The sequence below is a fragment of the Podarcis raffonei genome, chromosome 6 (assembly GCF_027172205.1).
Source record: "Podarcis raffonei isolate rPodRaf1 chromosome 6, rPodRaf1.pri, whole genome shotgun sequence".
Taxonomy (NCBI): Eukaryota; Metazoa; Chordata; class Lepidosauria; order Squamata; family Lacertidae; genus Podarcis; species Podarcis raffonei.
Window position 1 is genome coordinate 60524990 of NC_070607.1, and position 19763 is coordinate 60544752.

General features: G+C 39.1%; 1 protein-coding gene and 1 long non-coding RNA gene across 7 annotated transcripts; one reads left to right on the forward strand and one right to left on the reverse strand.

Annotated features, from left to right (window-relative positions):
* The first annotated feature begins 1215 nt into the window (after positions 1 to 1215).
* LOC128416138 (interleukin-20-like) lies at positions 1216 to 18086 on the forward strand. 6 transcript variants are annotated; one of them, XM_053393384.1, is made up of 7 exons: positions 1216 to 1279; positions 3328 to 3409; positions 6554 to 6736; positions 9015 to 9077; positions 10201 to 10353; positions 11563 to 11634; positions 16647 to 18086. In XM_053393384.1, the coding sequence occupies exons 3-7, from the start codon at positions 6596 to 6598 to the stop codon at positions 16764 to 16766; spliced, it is 549 nt and encodes a 182-aa protein (XP_053249359.1). In that variant the 5' UTR covers positions 1216 to 1279; positions 3328 to 3409; positions 6554 to 6595; the 3' UTR covers positions 16767 to 18086. The 6 variants fall into 6 exon arrangements, with proteins under 6 accessions (XP_053249359.1, XP_053249357.1, XP_053249361.1 ...); XM_053393382.1 differs by having other exon boundaries at positions 11560 to 11634; positions 16647 to 18073; XM_053393386.1 differs by lacking the exon at positions 16647 to 18086 and adding an exon at positions 11829 to 13376 and having other exon boundaries at positions 11560 to 11634.
* Positions 2908 to 6429, reverse strand: LOC128416139 (uncharacterized). The gene is made up of 2 exons (XR_008331150.1): positions 6136 to 6429; positions 2908 to 3339 (listed from the first exon to the last, which is right to left on the reverse strand). It is a non-coding gene; the product is annotated as an uncharacterized LOC128416139 (long non-coding RNA).
* Positions 18087 to 19763: the final 1677 nt, after the last annotated feature.

The following is a 19763-nucleotide window of genomic DNA, read 5'->3' on the forward strand; positions in this document are numbered from 1 at the left end:
CTTTGAATGCCCAAACAGAGTCAGTGGGTCCCTTCTGGGGGTACCAAATTTAATTCTGCACTGACAAAGACAGATACAGCTATTGTAAGAAGGTACAGCTATTGCCATTACCTGCTCTGGACAACTGGTATGAGACTGCAAAGAGCAGGCTAGCAATAGACCTGAGCACATCTTTTCTACATTCCTGCCTATGATACTGGAATTTCCAGTAAGGACTTAACAGGTCCGTAACCTAGGAGACCAGTTCAGCAGCAGGAGTACAAACGGCTTCAGTTTTATATGTTATGTCATTTCTAGCAGAAACTCTTGCACCAAATAAATAAGAGAGTTTGCTTCCCTCTAGTGTTACAAAATGGAGTTGGTAGTAGTAACAGGCAAAACTTTCTCACTCCCCTCTCTCTTTCACACACCTGTAAGTTTTGTCCCAGGCTATATTCAGAGGGGCCCTCACTATGATAATGTGTGTGTTTGTTGTTTGCTCTACTATTACAGCATAAAGGCCCTCAAGACAGCCAACAAACTCAATTAAAACAATATTAAAAACCAATGATACATCAACAATACCAATAATACAAAAGAAGAAGAAAGCAGTTGCTACAATCTTCAACAGCATTCAAATATCAGCCAATGAGGTCAGACTTGGCCAGGTCTCTAAAAAACAACAATGATGGCACCTGAAGAATATGTCTAAGATTGAATGTTAAGAATATGTGTTGAATGATCAGTGTGCGGGTTTTGCCAGTAAAGCAGGGCTGCATTATTAAGCATGGGAGAAAGAGATTCTGGAAGTGGTTGCCATAGGAAGATTTTCCCTCTATCATGAGTACAGTAATAAAAATATAGGGAACCACACAGACCATATTTTGATAAGATAAAAAACTAATGTAGATTCTGCATAAAAGATCCATGAGCAGAACCCAGCATGAATCAGGTATCTTGTTCGTGATCTTTTCTTTTGCAGCCTGTAGAGCCTCAAGATGGTGGGGTACCTATGAAACCAGAGAAACACTGCTGAAATAAAATATATATAATCAGGAAGATTTGAATGAAAGCATGGATTTTTTTTGCAGAGAAAGGGAGTCCACGTGGAAGAGTTTAATTTCTGCATAGTGTTTTTTATAGTATTCATACCACTGTATACTGTTTTGATAATATAGTACAAACTTATTACTAAAGTGATTATTTGTTTTTTATAGGCACATGTGATACATGCCAGTGTTTTTGAGAATCTGTACACTGAATTCAAACAGGAATCTACTCTGAGTCTGAGCCGTTGGAGGTGATTTTTTTGAACCAATAAAAAATATGTTTGTTTGTGTTAGCTAATTACATGGCAGAGAATGAAGAAATCCTAAAGAATATACATTATATTATTTGTCAGGTGGGTGGGAAGGTACAACACATGAATGCGGGGAATCTTTCCTTGAGTACAGCTTTGCAGTGCAGAATTTGTACAGTAGTAAGCAATACCTCCAAATTTCCGTCACTTATCATTCGCACATTTCTTTCTGTGAAAAGCACCTGGGACAGAACAAATCTCTATAAATCTGCTTATTTTTGACATGGAGTGCTTCTTCCTCAAGCTTCTGTAGGCAACTACATTTACAAAGCCATACAGAGCTTTCTGTCTGTAAACCCAAACGAGTTATCCCAAAAAGCAAAGTGATCTGTCTATAACTTTTCTGTAGAAGTGGAGGAAATTTGCAGACACAGTAGCTCATTCTGAGGTGTTGAATCCTACCAAGTTCCAAAAGGATAATGGCAGCATTTTTTGTTTTTGTTGTTTTGGAAGAGCAGTCTTTGCAGCAGGAATGGAGAAGTAGATTTGGATGGTTGGCTGGATTCTTACCTCCCCCAACTCCTGTGACCTCTTTGTCAGGTGGGTGGGTCAACAGGTCACAATGTCCAAGGAGCTCCCTCAGCTACATCTTGACTTGCCCCACACCTGGCATCACATATGATGTCAGGCATACGACAGGTGGGCATGCTTTGGGGAAAGCAACCTTATGGGCCTATTTAGGATTCCCACTGAGTCTGATTGGGCCACTGTTTTACAGTTTGGGGTTGATTTTTTAAAGGGATTTACTTAATATTCTCTATTCTTTTGTGGATAATTGGATAAAAATAGCACATGAGAACGGTCCTGCTAGCTAAGAAACTTTCCAATTACAAACAAATAGGTCTAGGGTCTTTTTCCTCATCTTTTTATCTAGGCGTGTTTAAAATTGATTTTGTTTTTTAGAAGATGGGAAAGTTCTGAAGAGTATTTGCTCCCATCCTTAGGGCTTTGTGGACAATGATTTTAGGAAATGGATAACTGACCTCACTGTTAAAAATCTATCTGCCCCTCCATTACAATAGACACACACGCACGCACGCGCACACATGTATGTTTGTATACTTCCTGTTGATTTATTTTTATTTTTTGCTGGACTTTAACCTTCTACTTCTGTTCACCTGTAGGTTATAATAATAAGTGATTATAATGTCTGTTGTCATCATTTTCTTCTTCTTCTTCTTCTTCTTCTTCTTCTTCTTCTTCTTCTTCTTCTTCTTCTTCTTGTAAAACTGTTGGGGAATTTTGGGGAGATGGACAAATATAACAATTCGGTGGGAAATGTACTGTATTTTGCTTCCTTTGGTGTTTCCCCAACATGCACCAGCTGGAAACTCAGGGAAATTTGTGTTGCATTTTTACAAATTTTTAACGCCAAACATTGCTGAAGGTCTTTAGATACATAACTTTTCAGCAATGTATTGAGAACGAACCACACCCTGGCACTGTTAAAATGTAGCTTCCTTGTTACAGTTGCTTTATAACTGCCCCACTAATCTAAGCAGTGCAAATTTCTGCACTATGCAAATTATTTATTAATTGGCCACCCTGGGCTTCAGCATGAGGCAAAAGACTTTTCAAGAAGGTATTTAATGTTAGAATTCTAAATGAAGATTATTGGAACACCACACAGCAGAGACATTATGGAAGAAAGGGCAACAGGCCGATTTATATCCTCAAACTCTCCTTCCTGTATTCCTTCATAAAATGCAAACATTCTCACTGTGTTTTAGTTCTTCAGGTGGCAAACATATTAATTTGCCATGCAGTGGTCTGATTCTATTGAAGGGAAGGGTGCAGTTTGGTGTCCCGCTGAGTACCAGATAGTCTGACGTTCTCACTCATGGTGCTTCAAAAGCCCATTTTTTAAAAAAATTATTAAAGATTTCTTAGTTTACAAAAATATGTGCATTGTCTCTTTTTTCAAGTTGCATTTTCTGCAGCATTTGCAAACAGCCTTCTTTGACACACAGTTTCCATCTTCCTTGCAGGCAGAGCAGCAGCTGAAGTGATGAAAGAAGGAAATTCTCAGGTGGATCAATCAATCTTTTAAGAGAAGGGCATTTCCAGAAGGTAGGCTGCCTAAGGAACAAAACAGGTGGCACAATCCAAAAGAATGCCTCTTGTAGGAACCCCCTTTTCTCATGCACATCTCTTCCTGGAGGTACTTGCCCTCTCCTCCACTTTAGCTCCACAATGCTAAATAGACCATGATGGGAAGTGCCAGCAGAACACAGCCTACTATGTTTGATACCATGTACATGAAATGCTGTTTTGTACTAGACCAAGCAAAGTAATCTAGAAGAACTGCAAATCCCTAGTGCTGCCTGGCCCCATACTCTATACTAGATGACCCTCACGTCCCTTCCAACTTTACAATTCTATGATCTCACACATAATTAAAAAGACAATAACCACACACACACACACACACACACACACACACACACTGTTTTAAGGCCATAGATTGGTTAACAGCTGAAGGCCTGGTTTAAGAAGAATGTTCTTGCCTAACATCTAAAGATATATAATGAAGGCACCCTGGGGAGAGCCTTCCACAAATGGGCTCTCTAACTGCCCATGCAGTGGGCACACAAAGAAGTGCCTCAGATGACGATTGCAGGGTCTAAATCTAGGTCTCTTCATATGGCGAGAGGCGGTTCTTGAGCTGCAGAAGGTTTTATAGATCAAAACCAGCACTTCAAATTGACCTTGGAAACTAGTTGGCAGCCAATGCAGTTGGGCCATGACTGGTGTTATATTGGGTAGGTAGAATTCTGTTTTGCCAGTGTTGGTTACAACCCTCTGCTCCTGAGACAAAAGCAATGGCAGATATAGGATTTTGGAATTCATTGCCAATGTATACCTGCTAGCTGATAGATAAGGCAAAAGGGACAGCTACGTGAAGCTCAATCTTTCATCTTGGATCGAATCAGTACAAGGAAACTCCAAAATTCCCACTCCCAAATAAAGGAAAACTATGTGGAAATGGAGTACTGAGAAAAGGACGCATGGAAAAAACATCAAAGACTGATTTCCGCTCTTTACCTCTATAAAACCATCAGACATTTTCAGATTCATCATCAAATCAAGAGGCAAGCATCTACACATCAAAGCCTAGGGTAAGACACCATCCAAGATGTATATCTATGCATTTGGCTTACTTTTCGGTAATTACAACATGCCTCCCTGCTTATATGCATATGCAGTTATAACATACAGGCATTTATATCTAGTTGATCTTGTTTGAAAGTTATTTTGCACCAGCAGCAATATGCTTCAACTGAGTGATGAGTATGCATGAAAAGATCCAGGAAGCTGCTGTAAACTTACAGTGTTTTTTGACAGGCCAGAATAAAGGACTGACCTTCCAGAATTAGGATTGGAACTAACTACATGAGAGACTAATTTCTGAGTCAGGAATGCTATGAGATTATGCTACAGTGGAATTGGTTTCTGTATCTATTTTCACAATTTATAAACCAGTTAAATACTATCTGAATGTGCACATCAAACTATAAAAATAGTGATCTCTATGCTCTGATATCTAAAATTTTAGTTTTCACTAAATAGGATTATGCTATACTTGGGTATTACTAGTTATAACTCCACAAATTCATCCAAATCTTTAAAAATGATCTAATGCTAGTAAAAAAAACCCAACCCAATTTTCTGTTCCTTTTAATTCTGTACCATAAGGTCAATAATTACTTCTTTTGGAGTAAAATGAAATTATATGTTTATTAATTTCATTCTTACAATGTAGCAACAAAATATTTCCCTCTTAATCTTTTAATCCATCTTTTTTATTAATTAATTTATTAATGATTACATTTATCAACCACATTTTAGTCAAGATTGGCTTTCAATAAGATTTTCAATTATTTAAATCCAATATAACACAAGATGTTTCAGATACATGGATGGGTGTGTGACAGTTTCTGCAATACAAGGATGAGGAGTCAGTGGCCCTTCATATGTTGTTGGACTCCAATTCCCATCATCCCCAGCCAGCATGATCAATAGTAAGGGATGATAGGGTTTGGAGTCCAGCAACATCTGGAAGGGTTGAGGGTCTCCAATCCCTGTTCAAGTCCCTAGAAGTTGGTGACATGGTCCTGGATGCAGGTTCCTCCTTCAAAGGAAGGGTGAGGAGGGAGCTGCAGGTGGCAAGTTACTAGTTTTATCAAGTGACAGAAGTGGTTCTCTTTTGTTTTCCTGAGTATCTGGTTAACTGAAAGGTGCCCGGGTGGAGGGGAGCCCATTCTTCCTCTGTTTTTTCAATGGAAGATCACCTGGCTTCTTGATCATTTCCCATACCTTAAAGTGGACCAATCAGAATTCTAGTGGGTAATTATCAATTAATATAAAGGTGCTACAGTTTTTCACCTCTAATCCTCTACTAATATTTCCTAACACTGAGTCCTGAAGCTGTGTTCAATACACACTCACCTGAAAATAAGCCCCACTGAGAGTAGACACTCTAAGACACTATGTCACTGAGCTGCTGGCTCCAGGGACCTTTCTACTATGAACTCAGTTTTTTATCTTGTAAAGTTAAAGTCAAGTTTGCAACCTATTCCTGTATATATGTGTGGTAAGGCCAGTGATTCATAAAATCACAGAATCATAGACTTAGAAGGGATGCCAAGGATCATCTAGTCCAATCCCCTGCAATGCAGAAATCTCAACAAGGCATCCACAACAGCAAATATTTGTAAATATAAACTAACTAACCAACCAACCAACCAACCAACCAACCAACCCTAACAGGCTTCATTTTGCACTTACTTACTTACTTAATAAAATGTATATACTGCTTGATTGTAGGAAAAAATCTCAAAGCAGTTATCAGCAGCAGTTGCATATTCATTGGTTTTCAACCTACCCAGCCAATTTTTTCCCTGCTATTGGATATCTTATTTCTGCTCCAGAGTTCTGTCCAGAAAGCACTACTATTGCACTGTAAAATATAAAGGGAGAATATAAAGGGAGAAGTTGCAGATAGCATATGGTGAAAATAATAAAACAATACAAGAAGTTGCATGTCTGGATCAGATTAACATCTGACCCACCTGTGACCAGTCATGTTAAAAAAAGTTGAATATTATTATTATTATTATTATTATTATTATTATTATTATTATCACTTCACAGATGATGCATGAAGCATAACGCAGAGGCAAAATAATTCAAAAACATTTCCCCTCTTAACAGGAACACACTTTAGCCACCCAGAGGTTCTTCATTCTCTAGACTATGCAAGTCTTTTTCGGCCTCTTTCTCTATCTCCTGCTGCCGCCTGTTTTGGGGGACAGGTTTTTCCAGTTTGGACCTTGCAGCATTTCAATGAATATTCATGAAATCCGGGAATGCTTTGGTACAATTAAAAAGGTCATTGTAAGTATTGTTCTTTTCTCCTTCTATCATAAGAGCCAATCTCTTGGAAACTCAGTGCAGAGGACATATGGAAGCCAACATGATAATGGTTTGCCTGCATTACTCCTTGAGTTGAGCATTTACAATTCACAAAGGTCCAAAAGTCTTGATAGCTGTGGGAGCAGGGATGACTTTTAAGAGCAAGAAATTGGAGGAAAGATTGGCAGCTCTGAGTGTATTCAATAGGTTTGTGTCAAATATTCTCTTTGTCAGTATTTATGTCAAATGTAGCGCTCATTGCAGAGCTGAATGGGTTGTGGCAAAATAAATCCTCAGTTTGCCAAATACCAGAATCATTTCACTGCTTCTTTGGCATCATTTTATTCACTTGGCACATGCTTACAGTTCTTGGCAATATTTTCTTTCTTCCTCATTTCCTCCACAGCTTTCATTGACCCACCTTCCTGTTAAATCCAATTGATTTTGTTTCCAAATTTCTACAGTGGTATTGCATTAGATATCATCATAAATTTCACATGGGCCACCACAGCCAATAGGATTAAATGACAATGTATGCAAATGAGAGTGAGGACTGTGAGGAAAAAGAAGAAATTGTGAACATTAAGTATAGCATTAATAGGGCTATCATACGTCCCGGATATTACCAGGAGTTCAAAGGTGGAATTGATGTCTTGGGGGGATTTTTGAAAGGCTGTGCTCAACTTTCAGGGTGTCCTGGTTTTTACTTTTTGAAATATGGCAACCCTAGCATTAAGAGAACATGGGTGTGTTTGCAAAAAATGCCAGAGCATGAGGAAAATAAGGGGTGCTTTTCAACCCTTGTGAAAAAGAAAACAAAGCATGGATGTTTTGGTATAGCCACATTTAATTCATCATAGAGAAAACTTCTAAGTTGTGTGTAGGCTAGTGTGGCGTTCGTACGGAGCCCCCGGTCGTCTCACGGACTATTGACCCGTACACCACTAATCCGCTGCCACCAACCAGATCCTCCCTGGTAAAATCACTTCAGTCTCAGTCAGCTTTTCAATTCATAAAGAAGAGTGTATTTTATTTCAGACTTAAAACAAAACTATTACAGCATTCCAAACAGTGTTCCTCTTTACTTTCTTAGTCTTATGTTCCTCTCTCTATCTCTGCTACCACCCCACACTCAAGGACCAACTGCCCTAACTGTCTCTCTATTACCAACTGCCTTTCCCAGCCAGCCAACCCACTCAAAAGCCAACCAACTACCCACCCACAACTCCCAACAAACTAACTCCCAGAACTCCTCTCAGAACTCCTTTATAGACCCACTGACTCTACCCCCCTGGATCCTGTCGGTGCAACCTATTTAACTATTTCCCCTCCAGCACTCTCTCATATATGGTAACGTCACAGCTAGTAATATCCATATATTTAAAAGACAATCACCAGAAAGATAACAAGTGATTGTTCTATTTTGTCACTGAAGACAGGACAAGAAGCAACACCAGCAAACACAATTACTGCAAATGTTTAATTGCTAAACTGATCCATTAGCTGATTTGGAAAATTGAAGTGTGGGTGCAGGTTGAATGGGTTTAAACTAAATTAGATTGCTCAAATAAAAATATCAGCTGGATGTCCTAAATTTAACTAGAAGAAACTAATGGGACCTTCATATGAGTATATGTGCTTAAAGTTATGTTGTAAGAAAGATTTCCCCCTGCAGAATTTCTTCAAATTGCTTGAAGAAAGTGGAGTCTCTCAACATTTAAAAAGTCAGTGTAAGAAGTTTCAGTAGAATTACTCTCACTATTGTGCAGTATGGGGAAAGAAAAGGGTGTTGAATTTAAAGAATTGATTTGAAGTTTTTCATCTTTAAGCATACTAGTTTGAAATTTACAGCAAACCCAGATGACCGTTACCTCCATACATTCTTGATTGGGAGCTTGTTTGCTAGATCAGAAATGTTTCGTTTCAATCAATTCAGAAACTCAACTTTAACAATAACATTTTATCAGTTCCCATAAATCTTTCCACTCCAAAAGCTGTTTCATTAACATTTTTAGCAATACTATCCAATGCAGTCTTAGCACCAAGAAACGTACTTAGACCCAGTGACAATATAAATATGGCTGATCTGAAAGTACAGTTGTTTTCTCCTCCAGATATCGTTTGATTTGTTACCTTTTTTTCAAGCTGAAGCCTACAGTTATATTAAACTATATTTATGTGCTGTTGGGCTGTAGTTGTTTAATGATCGGTGTGGCAAAAAGCACGTAATCAGACTGGATCATCTCTCTTCCCTATTTAGCAAGCCAGAGATCCTATCAGAACAGCAAGCATTTTGCACCCACATTCTCTGCATAACTTTCAAGTAAGTGCTACTAGTTAGAATATCTCTTTGCAATTTCTGTAGCAAAATGATATCACTATTAATATATTTGAATCAACTTGTGGAAAGCAAGCAGATTTTGATTTAAGAGAACATTAACATTCACACGGTTCATCCTGCCTTGAACAGTTCAGTCTACTTTTGTCTGAAACTCCCTTGCCATCTCTGTTGCCCTTGGCTGGTTGGTTTTAGATATCTGTTGTAAGTCTGCATGAGCATTTTATTTAAAAAGGATTTTAGAAAGAGAGTACATTTCTTGAATGGTATGGCTTTAGATGGGTTGAAATGCCATGCTGAATGTTAAGTTGCTATTCTGTGCAGAGTGTTGCTGTATATGTCTTCTAAACAAATAAGGCAGTTCTATGCATTTACACTGAGAAGTAAGCCCTATTGGCTTTACTTCCAGATAAACTTATTTGGAATGCTTGTAGCCCCAGGTCCATGTAACGGTATAAGACCTACTGCTGATGTGTAAACCATGTTTAAGGCTATGTTAGGATTGGTCAGCTTTTGGACGGGGGCAAAAAACCTTGTAAATGATGCAGGTGGGTTTTGTCTTGCTGATATGCCAGCATTCCCAACCAAGAAATGCATCAATTGGAAAATGATGTGTTGCTGGAGGCACTGGTTTTGGAAAGTGGCCTTAGATGTAGATCTGATCTGCTTCCCACAACAGCATGATTTTTTTTAAACATTTAATTAATTAGTTCAACCTGCATTAATCTGGCAGTTCCAGTAGTACAGGACTCTCCACTGGCTGATGGCTGCATTAATGCAACAACAAATGCTTTAAAATAATGTTTGCATCCACTCAGAGTACACCCACTGAAAACAATGGGTTTGACTAAGTTAAGTCTATTGGATTTAGTTGGTCTACTCTGCATATGACTAAGCTGAATACAACCCATTGTGATATGATACAAGTTCACCTGCTGCGGGGCTGGGATGGTGGGAGCAGGATATAAGCTTTTATCAGTTTTCCTTGCTGGTGTGGGAAGCCTTTTCTCAATGCAAATTTGCCTAAAGGTTCTGAAAAAACTACAACTGCCATTGTCTGGAAGCTTTGTCTTACAGTGTTTAATAAATCCAAACTCTCTCCCTGGAGACTTTAGACAGCTGTTGCCTTGCTCGTAGCATCTTAAGATTTTACCTGGACAAAGTCTTCAGGTACTGTGAGACAGGAAGTCTTTACATCAATCGGAAAATCAGTGGCATAGCCAACTCCTTCCTCAGCATAGAGAAGAAATTCAGAGTGTGTGTAAGTCACATGTTGGTTTTGTGGAAGTTATCATATTTTCATTGCCCTGAATGTTTATTAGGAAGGGATGTAAATTAATCTGATTAATCTTCAGATTTGTTCATTACGATACTGTTGCCTTCTTTAAGTTATAGAATGTGAACCACTTGAAAGGGTCAGTTTTCTTTGGAGGAGATACTGCCAGAGAACTGAGTGGCGTTTTGTGATATATTTTAAAGATATTATGCAATAGATAATGCCTAATGTAGAGAATTAGCAGGAATGTGCAGAGAAGTACACAAGCAGGCAGTTCTGGCCCCAAAGTCGAACAACTACCACAGAGCATTACTGAAATAAAGATAACAATTGAGGACCTCCACAGAATATTTTAGCGTAACTGCCATACTCACAAGAGCTGTTCATTCAGGGTTGCAGCTGGCCGTTACACACAAGCAGGGCAAACTCCTTACCCTCTACCTCAGTTTTCTGATTTTTTCTTTTCCATTAAAAGGTGAATCTATCTAACTTACATTTACAATATATGAACTGAAACACAACCATCCTTTGAATTTTGCACTGAAGAAGTGTGCATGCACACGAAAGCTCATACCAATAACAAACTTAGTTGGTCTCTAAGGTGCTACTGGGAGGAATTTTTAAATTTTGTTTAGACTTCTCCAAAGTTTGCATTGTAGTTCTCTTGTCAAGTAACATGTATAAAAATGCACACACAGTGGTAAAGTTTCCATTAAAATGATGATGATGATGATGATGATAATTTAAAACAAATTATTTATATCCCGCCCTCCCTGGCCAGGACTGGGCTCAATATGGTGAAAATATGGTACCAAATGCATTATTTTAGGAGAAAATGTTCTGCAAAATTGTGTATATTAAGCAAAATTGCATACAAACACACACACACACATATATATATATATATATCAGGAGAAATTTGCACTATAATGAATTTTCACAAGGACTTCTTTTTCAAAAAAAAAAAGAATACAAGCTGATATAGAGATCTGAATTTAAGAATAGAAAGATTTTTTCCCATAGCCCCACTTTGGTTCTGTTTCCATCAGCCACCCAAGTCCACTATTAGCGGTAGTGATGGATTCACTGTATGTAGTACAGTCTGATAAAACGCAGCTGACAAAACTGGTATGTCCCAAACCTCTACTGAATTTTATTATGCCAATGGGTATTCTTACTATAATTTCCCAGCAGGATGAAAATATGTGCACCTGTGGGGAAGAGGCAACAAACAAATATCAGCAGATCATCAGAAACTATGAGCAGGTAAACTGATTGGACTGCAACCTGAACTTTAAAGTGCAATAGAAATGGTTATTGATTATGATATTAATCTTAACAACAAAAATAAAGGCAGCAGGTGACTAAAGGGGAATGTTTACATCCCACCCCAAAATGCTAATGTACCACCCCCAAATGCTTTTGTTATTGACCAAGTTTTCATGTTAATTAACTTCCAGATGGATGTTACACTTGCTGCTATGAAAGCCCTTGGAGAACTGGATATCCTGCTAAATTGGCTGGAGGCATATTAGAATCAGAATCAGTATTCTGTGTTGCATAGTCCATTCTAGAGAATTAAGGAGATAAAAGTGGGCACTTCCCTATTGGGCACTAGATGGGAGGCTTTGAAAAACACCTGGGTGCCCATTAGACTGCCACGTGGTTGAGCAGGCACACATCAATAGACCCAGTTCCCCCCAATGCTTTAAGGTGCAAAGCCCTCTTGTGCCTTAAAGAACTGCATAGGGTGCTGGGCTTGAAGGATGCACACACACAGCCCCTGTACTTGAATAGGAAGGGTTTGACTTTAGCAGCAGGACTGCTATGGGTCTTCCAAAGTTCAGTTCTACGGAGTTAGCTTTGGGGACAGCACCTCTGCTCCAGTCAGGTAGCACTTTCCTACATTCTCTTTGCTCATCTGCAAGTCAATTGCACCACCTCTCGAATCATGCAAGACTTTCTACAATTAAATGAGCAGCAAAACCAAATCAAACCGCATCTTGTTGTAAAGCATATGTGCTCTTGTCTTGGACAGCTCCCATTTCTTTCCACAAGACCTAGGCAGGAGTCGTACTGAGTAGCTTGCCAGTGCACCCATCCATTGTTAAATGAGGAGGAGTCAGGCAAAACATATTGTTAAAAACAAAGCATTTCAAGCTACATTATGGATAGTTTTTCTCTTCCAGTGAGCTTACATTGAAAACAGCAGCAAGAACCCAACCCTGAAGAGGTGATTGCTGTCTACATATTTCCACCCGCATGTTTATCTCTATCACAATTATTTAAAAACACTCTCATGGATACCAACAAGTATTATGCTGGAAGCACATTCATTTCTGTTAAACTTTAACTATTCCTAAAGTAGGTTTCAAAATATCTATGACCTGATGACAAAATTTATGCATATGAAGACAAGGTTCCAGAACAGAACACTCCCAACACAAAAGCAACCAGCTCATGTAGGGACCCCTGGCACTCGTTGTAGTGGCTTATATATGTGGAAGGGGCTTTGATTCAGAGAGCTGAAAAGGCAGTAACATCTCTTCCTTGAGATTTCATGAAATTCTTCCCCACACCCTTCCTTCTACTGGAGAAGAATGCTATCCAGGTATCACATTTCTGCCGATTTGCAAAGGACAGTGGGGGAAAAAATCAAGGCAATTGTTTGGATTTCAGGACTGTTGCAAGAGTTCAGTTTGTTCAAAACATGTCTGCTCTTGAACACCTTTCACTCATTTCAAGAAGTGTGTATATATGTTCTTGGAAGGCTGCATGTGTTCATGGTTAGACATGTCCAGGCCACAACTCCCTATCATTTTGTTTTTATTAATTTGTGCATTATTGTCCCTTGTCATCCTGGAACTAGTATTTTTCACATGTTTGCTGTATATATATATATCTTTCACTGAGCATTAGGATGTGGGATTCTAAAACCCAAAAACAAATATAGCCATGAACCCCAATTACTTTGATATAATATGAAGGGAAGGGAAGGGAAGGGATATATTTGTAGGATGGTAGCATAGCTGGGTTAATGGTAAGTCAGAAACAGAAGAAGTATCTATAGTGAATGGGTGGATATGTGCAAAATCACATTTTGTAAAAGAGAACAACTCTTGCCAAGAAAGGAAAAGAGGGGCAATTATGCTATATGAGGGGAATTGAAAGATACTTTTGTCCAATATGAAATACCTTGGGAAGGCTGCTACCAGTTCAATAACATATCAACTTTTATATGAAGAAATCTGGAAATGCTAATTGGGGCATGTCACATAATTAATTGCAGATAACACAAACTATCCATTGTATCTCCACATGCAACACACTAAAAGAAATCATGTCCATAGAAAATGGAGCAAATAGGTAAACTGATTGTAGGAACCAAATATAAGCTATTACTGATAAATCTTGAAATATTAATATTTAGATTAGACTAGTTCATCATGGAACAGGCTTTGATCCAGCAGATGCTCCCAGCAGAAGAAAAGAGGTGGTAATGTTCCCTCTTCCTGCCCACCACCATTTCCCACACTGTTTTGGAGAGTGCCCTAGTCCTCTAGAGCAGCTTTTCAGATGGCACAGGGGCTGCACTAGGAAGCAGGAAGCAGTGAAAATTGCCTGTACAACTCTTCCTTCCTGTAGGAGTGTCTTATGAGCAGAGATCTGCTCCTGGGAATTCTGGATCCCAAGCTTATAAATTTAAGGCTGCTATCACTAAGCAGTGCATACGTCATAGTAAATATGCTAAGGTTTGAATGTGAGGGATGTAGCCCTATCACCAAGAGCCTAGAATAAGTTCCACTGAAGTAAGGCAGACTTGCTTTTGAGTAAACATGCATAGGATTGTGCTGTAAATATATTAAAGACTGTGAGTTTTCATATACTACAAAGCTGAGACAAGGAAGTCTCTTAATAAGATCAACTTCAGTTGGGACAAAAACAAAACATCTGATGGACCAATTCCACCTGTTAATTATACAGTACTTATACAGCAGAATTTTCTGCATATAATTTATATAACCATAAATTATATATTGTTTCACTACAGCCATTCATGAAAGCAAGGTGGTGTACAAGGTCTACTTTGAAGTGCAGCTGTGCTCAATAGGGCTTTCTCCCTAGTAAATGTGTTTAGGATTACAGCCATAATTACACAATGCATTTGATTTTAATGCAATTAAATGCTATACATTACTGTACTTGTCTTGAAATAATACCTGCTGTATTACTCTTTGTATTGCTAAATGGATGATTGTGTGTGAGAAACACATTTTTGGTGTAATCTTCTAAAACAATATATTTCCAAAATGTTTCACATTCAGAAAACATTTAGTATTGACCTGAGGTTCCCTGAATTCTCTTGTTGTGGCAGGAGATACAGCAATAAATTTGCATCTAGCACTAATGCTTTGGTGAGATTTACTTTTTTTTTGTTTTGCAACTTAATACCAGACATTTTACACAAATTTCTCTGTTGCATCTTACGGGGGTCTATGTGATATTTGTATAATGAAGTATATAAAAAGGGGAATCCTTTGCACTCCAACACAGTTCTCCAAAGGTTTCCTTCATCAGGTTATGCCAGTTGGGGGCTCTGAGACAACACAGCTTTCTTAGAACTGGGAAAGACAACTTCTCAGGATAACAAGCACTGGCAAAGACAGCTTTTGTCAGTGACTGAAAGGAGCAGGTTTTACAACCAATCCTACACTTCAAAGAATATGAGCATACTAAACACCACATAGCCACACACAAAATGTATTCAATCACTTCAGAACTCCTCACAACATGTTACAACTCTGTACTACGGGTGAGGTTAAATATGTGTATAAGAAATAAAATGAGGGAATGAAGCTTTCACCCTAGCAGTCCCCTGCCTCGCAGCCTTACAGAATCAGAAACAAAATGTATAAAGATGAAACCAGCCTCTCCCCCAGTTTTCCGCATCAAAACCTATCGCAAAACAACAACACAATGCTTTTTTTTAACTTAGAAGTAAACCCTACTGCCTTAAATGGGGCTTACTCCCGGGTAAGTGGGTATCAGTATGAGTTTCAAGTCCTTTAAAAGATTGGACACCATAATATCCCCCGCAAGAAGCCCACCAAAAATTCCTTATAATGCAAGCTGCTTTTATGCTGAGGTGAAGCTACCTTGCTGATCCTTTTGGCTGGAAAGGCAGGACGATATAAACATGCTCAATAAATAAATAAATATTTATTAATAAATAATGTCAACACCAACACTATGACATATCATGAAATACTACAAACTGCAAGTGCAATAGCCATGAACATTGGCTGATAATTATTTAGTACTGTACTAGATCATTTATGGGGTTAGCAGTGGAATGTTCTGCTTGTAGAAATGCCAATTTTCATCAATTCCTTCTCCCCTGTGCTGTCCGAAACATAAACCCTGGAGAGTTGAGGGACTCTCTGGGACATTTTTTAGTTAATTTACTAACTAAATCACTGCACTAGATCAAATGAACTTTGTACATACCTGGGTCCGACACATAAATCATGTTAAGAAGAATAAATGTTTGCTTGTACCCAATATAGCACCAAGTAACTGTCCCAACAGTGCGAGGATTTATGATTGCACAATGGGACTCCCCCCTCTTTCCCTTGCAAGTGCCCCAAGGCCTCAGAGCAGACCAAATCTGCTCTGAAGTGTTGAGGGGAAACCCAGAACAGATTTAGGGATGCATGAAAGAAGGAGACGAGGGAAGTTGAATTGTACATGAGATGGTTACATAGTACTACAAGTTATTGCCAGGTGTCAAATATAGATACCCAATATCAGATATTGGAGCATTTGGCAGATATTCAACATCAATGCTAGTGGATGAAGCTTTTGAGGATTCACAAAATTAAATTCATTTCATCTCCTCTGTATGGCCCACTCTCGTGTCCAGCCTTTTCCTAGTCTGTCTTATCGATCCAATCCAGTAGGATGTCGAGCTCCCCAAGGGCTTTAACTGCTGCAGAGTGTGAGTCCATCTGAAAAGGAACAGGAAAATATAAACTTTCCAAACAACCAGTGTGAATACTGGATAACAAATGACATATCTCTGGTGTCTCCTGCATTACTTCTGTAGCTGCTTGTACAGCAAGGTGTAACAGAAAATTATGTAAGTATGGGTACCTTAACAGGGTAGACAGCAGCTTCTGCAGGATTGGGGACAATTTATATCAGTGCAAGGGGGAAATTTTACATTCTCAATCCAAAGTGTCCTCCTTCCTTGCTGACTTGCTTTTATTTTCTTTAAGAGACAGAAGATCCAATTATGGCTCTCTTCATCTGGTTCTGCCATGGTTCAGCTTAGCATGAGCCAACAGTGTGATACACCAGCAAAAAAAGCTAATGCTATTCTAGACTGCATCAACTGAAGTACAGTGTCCACACAGATCCAGGGAAGTCAAAGTACTTCTCTATTCTATCTTGGCCAGGCCACACCTGGAATACTGTGTCCAGCTCTGGGTGCCAGTTTAAGAAGAATATTGACAAGCTGGAACGTGTGCAGAAGAGGGCGACCAAGATGATCAAGGGTTTGGAAACCAAGGAATGGTTGAGGGAGTTGGGTATGTTTAGCCTGGAAAAGAAGAGACTGAGATATGATAGCCAACTTCAAATAGCTAAAGTGGTCTCACATGGAAGATGGAGAAAGCTTCTTCTCTCCTGCTCTGGAGGGTATGACCTGAACCAATGGATTCAAGTTACAAGAAAGGAGATTCTGACTAAATGCCGGGAAGAACTTTTGGACAGTAAGAGCTGTTTGACAGTGGACTCTTGTGGTGGACTCTTCTTCCTTGGAGGTTTCTAAGCAGAGGTTGGATGGCCATCTGTGATGGGTGCTTTAGTTGAGATTCCTGCATTTGCAGGGAACTAGATGACGCTTGAGACTCCTTCCAACTCTACAATTCTATGGTTCTATGAAAGATCCTAGGTTGCCAGCTAGGCTTGGGAAATGCTGTGCTTGTTTTTCTGAGCAAGCCATGAAGACAGTTTCTGGAGTGACACGAAAGGGTTCCAGTCAGGCTGGTCTCATGCCAAAAGTCAGTTCAACACCAGACTCCTGCAACCCGCTTAAGAGAGCACCTGCATTCCATTAGCTAAATTGCAAAGTGAAAACACATTTACCCTCTGAAACTGATTCAGGATTTGTTCATATCTTTGATTGGCTTCCTTCCCACAGGAGCATGTTGTGACAGTATCCTGAAGGAAAATAATGTATTAGATAAATTATGTTTAGACATATTTCTTCATGTATATTGTGTTCAAACATATATCTTCAAGAGGAACAAGATTCACAGTACTGCTGAACTGAATGCAAAAACAAATGCTGAATTACTAAATTATCGTGTTTGGTATGGGAGCACATCTATTCTCTACTTGTGAAAAATATGTTGTGAGATCCATGTAATAAAATATGGAAAAGAGGGTTTGCAGAAGCAGTTTCTTCCTAGTCTGCTGTAACCACTCATGCATGTAAGTGCTGTACAAAGCTAATTGGTCATCAAATGCCACGTCAGGCAAAGGAGGAAGAAAATGTAGCAATGAGAACATCAAAGAGCTATATTATTTGACACTACTACAAAAGCTAATGAAGAAATGGAAGCTTTTGGCACTTTACTGAAGACCAATTTTAAATTACAAATCTGAATTTAGGTTTACTGAATGCATGTTATTAAGACACAAAACCCATTTTAATATATATCCTGGAATCATTCTTGCAGATGGAGTTGATATCCATGTACCTATGGGCAACATAACTGCAGTTGACAAGGGACTGGCATCTGACAAGCTATCTGAAGTTTTTCAGAGTTAAAGCCATTTTATCAACTGTGCTACATCTGTGTATGTAATTATTTTGTTTTTGCTTGTTACACCCACTGCTTATGACAATTCTATGAGGGTGGCATGTTTTCTGCATGGAGCTTGCACTTATTTCAACATTTCTCTAACACTTTGAAAGCAGGGTTTCCTTCTAAACATACTTTCCCCCCTGCCCCAGAACCAAGCTCAGTCCATTTGTTCAAACTTGCAGAGATGCTCATGTGCAGCCATTTGTGGCCTCATGTCAAGACCTGTATATTAGGGTGAAGGAATATTAGAGGGCTTTATAATGTAGGAACACTCCCCCTTCCTCCCCCCCATGCATGTATAGGGTTGACATACGTCCAGAATTTCCCGAACATATCCGGAATACTGTAGGCAGCAGCAGTGTCTGGGCGGAAATCTTTAAAATGTCCAGGAAAATTTGGACGTATGGCAAACTAGTGGGGTTTTTTTTGTTTTTTGCTTATTTTCCATAAAAATAGCTCAAAAACTTCATTTTTTTTTCAATTTTCCAGAAAAAGCACAACAACTTTTCCATCCGGATTTCCCCTGTTTGAAATATGGCAACCCTTTGCATGTATTTTATTCCTCAGCAGCAATTTTGCCCATTCATCTCTTTTGTTAGCTTACTCTGGAATAAGTTCCACTGAGTTCAGTATTCAGTGACTACTGCTCACTTCTGGAGGGTCTGTCATTTACCCTCTTCTCTCAAGGTCCCTCCCTACAGTTTGAAAACCAAAGCCTTAACCCACGTGATTGCTCTGGGCAGAGAGAGAGAAATTCTGGTTATCTAGTAACCCACTAGGTCTGATGTACTTGTGGAAAGCTCTCTGATCACTGCTGTTCTTACAGATCTGCCGAGTTTTTCTTCCTTCCTTTTTAAAACCATGGATCATTGCTGATTTCAGGCCCACAAAATGCATCTGAGATGCACTGAAAACCTCAAGGAAGCTTTGTAGCAGTGGTACTGCCATAATGAAAACATGCACCAATTTGGAGAGTTATATATTTAACACTGAGCTGAAATGGAGAGAGAGAGAGAGAGAGAGAGAGAGAGAGAGAGAGAGAGAGAGAGATATTTCACAAACATTTTCCTCACTCCAAAAACAAAACTGCCTTGTTGACAATTTTTGCACCCCTTTGTGGAAAAAAATATGGAACTGCTCATAAGGGGAAACTATGAGGATTTGTGCCCATTGATGAGAGAGTATTTGTGCCCATTGATTAATTTTCACAGTTGTGCATGATTGGAGCAGAATGTGGACTGGGGCACACATCCAGTTTTGAGCCTGAACGCCAATTCAACTGAAATGAATGCATCATGATTTGCCTCTGGATACACATCTGGTAATGAATGCTATCCATTCGTCCAGCATTATTTTCAACGGGATGCAAAATCAAACATGCATCTGACTGTTCATATCATTCCATCTGAAGGATGTGGAACTTAAACTGGATAATGATGGAAGCCTGTGATGTCGCTTAGGTGGTAAGAACATGTTCCCTTTTTCCTTCCCATCCCCATGTAGATTTAGCATAGTCAAAAA